We start from the raw sequence: 6,313 nt of genomic DNA, 5'->3' as shown, positions 1-6,313 counted from the left end.
TATGGAAACCTGGTGCCTCTGTGAGGTGTGCTCAGCATGACCTGCCCTCCCATCCTCACAGACTGAACATTCCTGAGGAATTGTTTCAGTATAATTAGCAATATTCCTTCTCCAATGGCACTTGGGATCCCTTTGAGTCTGGCTGCCTGAGTTAGTAGAAGGCAATGCACAGTATTGTCTAGGGGTGAAGAAGAGGCAGCCACTAAGCCCTTTTTTTGAAATGTTCATTGTTGTTGCTCACCTACCATGGACAATGGGCAGTCTATACAATGTTTGTATAGGAAAATCTTTATGGACAATGCTAAAGCAATGACTGCCACTTCGGCTCACTTTCTCACTGTGATGCTTAAGTCCTGCTATAGCCAGGATTGCAGGATCAGCAAGGATCAAAAGATGAATCTCCACCAAGTGCAATGGAGAATATAGGGATAGAGCAAGCAGCCAGCCTTGGCCTGAAAGAACAGGAATGCTGGAGCTCCTGTGAGAATGCTTTCATTTCCAATTGGGTGCAGAAGTTGGTGTTTCCTGGGGACAACTTGCAAGTCCCTCACTCAGGGAAACAGTATGAGCTGACTTGTGTTTCTTTTGACATTTATAGATCTCTGAGGAATGGTCTAAGGGAGTCTTTGTGGTGAAACAAAGTGATGAGGATATTCACACTGCCAACGAACGCAGACTGAAGGTTTGGGTCCTTTAACCTGTTGTTCCCCTCCCTCTCTATGTAGAGCTGCTGACATTAAGCACATGTGCCTCAGTCCCCAACACAGTGAAATTCCTCAACACCCTGTGATACTGACATACTAGGTGCACAGCCACCAGTGTCCAGGACCCCTTTTCTGTGGAAAAGATGCTGTACAAGCCTAGAATCCAAACTTCCTCTTCCCCAGAGAAAAACACGTAGCTACTTACAGGATCCTAGAGCTAGGAGGAGGTCTGCTCTTGCAGGAATTCTTTTGGTTAGAATACAGAGACACTGACAGAAGTTATTCTCTTGTCCTCAGGAGCTGATTGGGGATATAGCTGGAAAGCTGCACACTGGAAGAAGCAGGAATGATCAGGTATGTATAGAACTACTTGTTTTTCTCCTCCTATATTACTCCCACACCTCAGGTCCTTACCAAGCTTCTTCCTGTCATCTCTTGCCTGCAATGACAATCTCCAGCATGTGCTCCCTATGGCTTTAAGCGAGTGATGCTGCAGTGATTCATCATCACAGGGAAGTGGTTTCTGCAGGATTGCTGCCCTTGGAAAGCCCACAGAATCCATTAATTTACTGGCTGGGTGACATGTGTCTTTTGGGATCAGCCTTTTGCTAATGACACGCTTTGGGGAATACTGTGGGGGATATTCCATCCCAAGCTGCCTATACCTGAGAATTCCACTGAAAAGAATGAGCTTTGGAAGGCAATATACAGTAACTTTCATGAATAGGAGACATGGGGCATATCTGCTAAAATGTCCTTTCACATCACTTAGAATGAAGAGCTGGTAGCCTGCCTTGCCTTTCAGCTGAGGTGTATCTGGTCACTAAGCTTGTCACATTCTCCTTTATCTCATTGTGGCCAATCTTGTCCAGGTTGTGACTGACCTGAAGCTGCTCCTGAAGAGTTCCATCTCTGTCATCTCCACTCACTTGCTGCAGCTCATCCAGTCCTTGGTGGAGCGTGCTGCTACGTAAGTCCTTTCCCAAGTCCATGGTCTTAATGCTCCTGAGACAGGAGACTTCTAGGCTTGCTCTTTGACTGATACCAATCAGGGCAGCAGCAAGGCCTTCTGCAGAGGATGTCGAAGTGAGACAGTATGTGACAGTCCAGGGAAAGACAATGGGCCCTCTTTCTTCACAGCCTGCTTCAGGGAGACATTCCTCTTCCCCTAATGTATTATGGAGATATAAGAAGAGGAAGGCATAGCACAACACAGGCTAAATACGTTCTCATGAACTTGCCACAAAACCTGAGAGTTTACCTGCAACTGCTCTCTATGCCAACAGTTGCTGCTCACCCCTTCCTCTCTTTCCATATGCAGAGAAATTGATGTTATCATGCCTGGCTACACCCACCTGCAGAAAGCTCTGCCCATCAGATGGAGCCAGTTCCTGCTCAGGTAAGCACCTTTCACACTCAGCTCTAGGAAGGGAAGCTTTCTCCATTCTCAGAGCCCTGTACAGTTGGAGCCTAGAAGTGCATCATTCTCTGATGGGGCAGCTGGGGGAGACACAGCAGAGCTAACCCTGAAAGCTGCCACAAGCACTCCTCAGTTTAGTGCTACTTGACTCTTAACAACCAAGGACCTGAACACTGCCTGTGTGCTGGAGACTGCCTCTCAGCACACCCCACCCATTCTGGCCATTTTTTAGCTTCAGCTTTCTCTCATGTCCCCTTCTAGCCACGCTGTTGCACTGATTCGTGACTCTGAGCGCCTGGGTGAGGTGAAGAAAAGGATGAACGTCTTGCCTCTGGGAAGGTAATGTGTACTTTCTGTGTAACCCCTGGGCATCACTTTGCTCTATTAAATGACCAAGAGGCAGACCATTACATCCTCTGAACCACTGGTGTTTGTTTGCTACACGCACTGCAGCTTCAAGATCTCAAGCCTTGCTTCATGCACCAAAGAAAAGTGCAATGACTGACATACCCACCAAACAGATGCTCTTCTCCCTTCTCTTTGAAATCAAGAAGTACAAGGCTTTCATCATGCAAATCTTTTTCTTTGGAAGAGAACTCCTGGCTTGGTCTAGAGTTCAGTTTGCTGAGCCTCAGACCATGCTACAGGGAGCAGTTTGATGCCAGATTCTTTTGAGGAGAGAAAGAGATGTCATCCCTCGTTGCTGGAGATCAGTTTTTGTTGCACTGTGCAGGATATCATGCATGACTTCCGTTTCCTTTTTCCCTGGCAGCGGTGCTCTGGCTGGGAACCCACTGGAAATTGATAGAGAGCTTCTGCGTAGTGGTAAATGTCTCCCTGACTGAGCAGCACGGGTCTGATTACAATATCTGGGAATTAGAGAAACACTGACACACTGTCACAGTGCTATTTTGAGATACACTGCAGCACCTCAACATGGGGAAGGAGGGTAATAAATACAAAAACAGAATAATTTCTGATGACCAGGAACACAGGTTGCAGGCAGCTCCCAAGGAATTGGTAAGCAATAAGACTTCTTACCAAATTAAGAAAGCACATGCCTGTATGCTGGGATAATAAATTGAACCACTTCTGCTACCCATTGGCCACCTGGGACAAATAACAATGCCTCAACACACCTTATTTGTGTTCCTTGGACTACTAAAGGGCTCACAGACACCTGCTGGGGCAGACTTCAAGTTAGGCTAAACATGATCTCTCCTGTCCACCACTTCTCTTACAGAACTGGACTTTGCATGCATCAGCCTGAACAGCATGGATGCCATCAGTGAGAGAGACTTTGTGGGTAAGTACAACTCTACCATTCCTCCCTCCCCCAAGTTAGAAGCAGACACTGGACACCTTCCCAGTTAACATCATTTAACAAGGAAGCTGAAATCCCACACTGGGAAGTAACCAAACAGAAAACCTTTGTACATTTCTAAGCTCCAATCAGGGCTCCCTGGTTTGTCAAACACAAACACCTTTTTCACTTCCTGCTTTTCTACCTTTTCTGCAGTGGAATTAATCTCTGTTGCCACCCTGCTGATGATCCACCTTAGCAAGCTGGCCGAAGATCTCATCATCTTCAGCACCACTGAATTTGGCTTTGTGACTCTCTCTGATGCCTACAGGTAGGTGCCTGGTCACTGACAGTCCATCCCCAAGGCTCTCCTTGTCCATGATTTCTGTTTTTTGGCAACTCAACCACATCTCCATTCACTGATCACTCCTCCCCAGCTACTGCTGGCAGAAATATGCTGTAAGAGAACAGGCACAGAAAACTTCCTTCTCTGCTGGGAATTCCTGCCAAAACCCTTCCCAGAACAGCCCGGCTTTGCAATACTAACAGACTTCCTGTCTCTCAATGCAGCACAGCCGCTGCCCTGCCTCTCTGAGGGCACAGAAAAACAAGTCCTGCCTGCTCTTGCCTTCTGTGCAAATGGGCCTTGAAGAGAAGCCTCTGTTTTGTCTCTTCTGAGAGGCAGCACCGGGTGGTAGCTCCAGACAGGACTGCAAAACCAAAGATTTTTCTTTGGGAAACATGAGAAACTCTGTGCACTCACTTCACTGCTTTCCTATACTGAGACAGGAATCCAGTTAAGGGGGGCTACCAATCACTTTTGCAGGGCTGGGCCTGCATGTCTTAGTCTGCATCTGCACAGACTGGGGTCTTGCTCACCATTACACTCCCAACACTTTTCTTCCAGCACTGGGAGCAGCCTGTTGCCTCAGAAGAAGAATCCTGATAGCCTGGAACTGATCCGCAGCAAAGCTGGTCGTGTGTTTGGACGGGTGAGCCTGTTAAAGAAAGAAGAGGGGCAGGGAAACTGCTCATATTGGGGCTGAAGAAGCTTCCTTCTTCATGCCTCTGTGTAAAAATTGAAATTATGCTGGGAGTAGGCTGTGAATCTCTGCTGGGGCAATGTGCTTGTCTTCCTGTAACTAACTGCCATACCTGTTTCTCTCTGCAGTTGGCTGCTATTCTCATGGTTCTGAAAGGAATTCCAAGCACCTTCAGCAAGGATCTGCAGGTAAAGCAGACGTTAGCTTCCACTTCAGTTCTTTGAGGAGACTGTTGTCTCCTGCTCTAGAGAAGTCTCTTGCACTATATTTCTTGCACAAGTACAGCTTGTGTGCAAGATGATAAAACTAGGGCTGCATCAGGTCACCTAACAGCAATTTCCATCCATGCTCTCATGCAGGAGGACAAGGAAGCTGTCCTTGATGTTGTGGACACTCTGACTGCTGTGCTCCAGGTTGCCACCGGAGTGATTTCTACCCTCCAGGTAAGGCTTCAGCTTCTCATTACTGGATGTGGTTGGAGGACATGTTCTGTATGTAAGAGCTCTAGTCTGGTCCTAACATGAAGGCTTGCTCACTCTTACTGCTTGTTAGTGCTCCCACCACAGGCAGCTCAGGTACACTTGAGCAGAATGTCCTTGAGAGCCTGGTCCCTCCTTGATGAAGTCCATTCTTTGAGACCACTAAAGGTTCCCTAAAGAGCAGCTGACAGTAATATCTCTCTCTGCAGATCAACAAGGAGAACATGGAGAAGGCTCTGACCCCTGAGTTGCTGTCTACTGATCTGGCTCTCTACTTGGTTCGTAAAGGAGTAAGTATCAGAGGAAGGCTTGGAGCTCTGACTTCTTTAGATTCAGAACACTGCTCAGTGAGGGCCTGAGATGAGGCCTTCTGTTCTGTCCCCAGGTGATGGTCAGTGTGGGTCAACTACTGCATGTTTAAATTTCATTGTTATAAGGAAAAACAAACCAATAAAAATGAGAGAATATCCATTCTTGACTGAGTCTGCACTGGACTGTCATCTCCTTCTCATTGCAGATGCCATTCAGACAAGCTCATGCTGCTTCTGGGAAGGCCGTCCACCTTGCTGAGACTAAAGGCATTGCTATCAATAAACTCACTCTAGAGGACCTGAAGAGCATCAGGTTTGTATCACTGTTACTTTGCCATAAAACCCCTCAAAAGGCAGGTGTCAGTCTGGCTTAGTACAGGCTTCTTTATGGTGCCCTTCCATGAACATTTCAGTCCTGACTGCACCCCAAAATTGTCATGGCCTAAATATCACCACTACTACTGCCAAACCTGTATCAGTTGAAGGGGCACAATATCACTACCACTGAACAATGCATGGCATGGGCCACAGGTACTGGGAGGGTATGGAGAAATTCATGCCTTGACCTGGAGGCACCAGCACTGTAGAAGAATTTGGCTTCAGACTTCCTTCCTCCCTCTGCCTTTGCAGCTGTGTCTTTGGTATGTCAGGAACTGCTCCTGTCAGGCACTAGAGGTGCAGAAGCAGAGCTTCACGATGCTTTTTCTGTTGGAAAAAGGCTCAGCCTCTACTTCCTTATTTTCTCCACAGGCAATGAGCATGTAAAACCATCAAGCAGTGCCCCTCATTCCCCACTGATACCTCTTCTCTTTGCCTCCCCAGCCCTCTGTTTGCCAGCGATGTCTCCCAGGTCTTCAGCGTTGTCAACAGCGTGGAGCAGTACACTGCTGTGGGCGGCACTGCCAAGAGCAGCGTGACTGCCCAGATCGAGCAGCTGAGGGAGCTGCTGAAGAAGCAGAAGGAGCAAGCTTAGAGTGTGGGGACAAATCCCGTGGCTGCAGCGTTGTGCTTATCACACTAATCCAGAGTTAATAAACACTGTGGTGTATTGTA

The 6,313-nt window shown here is 47.5% G+C and overlaps 1 protein-coding gene across 1 annotated transcript; it reads left to right on the top strand.

Moving 5' to 3' along the window:
* Positions 1-598: 598 nt before the first annotated feature.
* LOC122190577 (argininosuccinate lyase) lies at positions 599-6,307 on the top strand (the record flags this gene model as incomplete). Its single annotated transcript, XM_042890624.1, has 14 exons — positions 599-682; positions 1,002-1,058; positions 1,577-1,674; positions 2,026-2,103; positions 2,386-2,463; positions 2,897-2,949; positions 3,368-3,430; positions 3,644-3,758; positions 4,335-4,419; positions 4,599-4,658; positions 4,830-4,913; positions 5,159-5,239; positions 5,467-5,573; positions 6,083-6,307. Coding segments are annotated over 14 exons (1,194 nt in total), but the record flags the coding sequence as incomplete, so codon positions are not given.
* Positions 6,308-6,313: the final 6 nt, after the last annotated feature.

Source organism: Lagopus leucura, unplaced genomic scaffold (assembly GCF_019238085.1).
Source record: "Lagopus leucura isolate 7727_CA_CO unplaced genomic scaffold, USGS_WTPT01 43558-0_obj-0_obj, whole genome shotgun sequence".
Classification (NCBI taxonomy): Eukaryota; Metazoa; Chordata; class Aves; order Galliformes; family Phasianidae; genus Lagopus; species Lagopus leucura.
The sequence above is the reverse complement of the archived record's forward strand: the minus strand, read 5'-3'. Positions and strand labels throughout refer to the sequence as shown.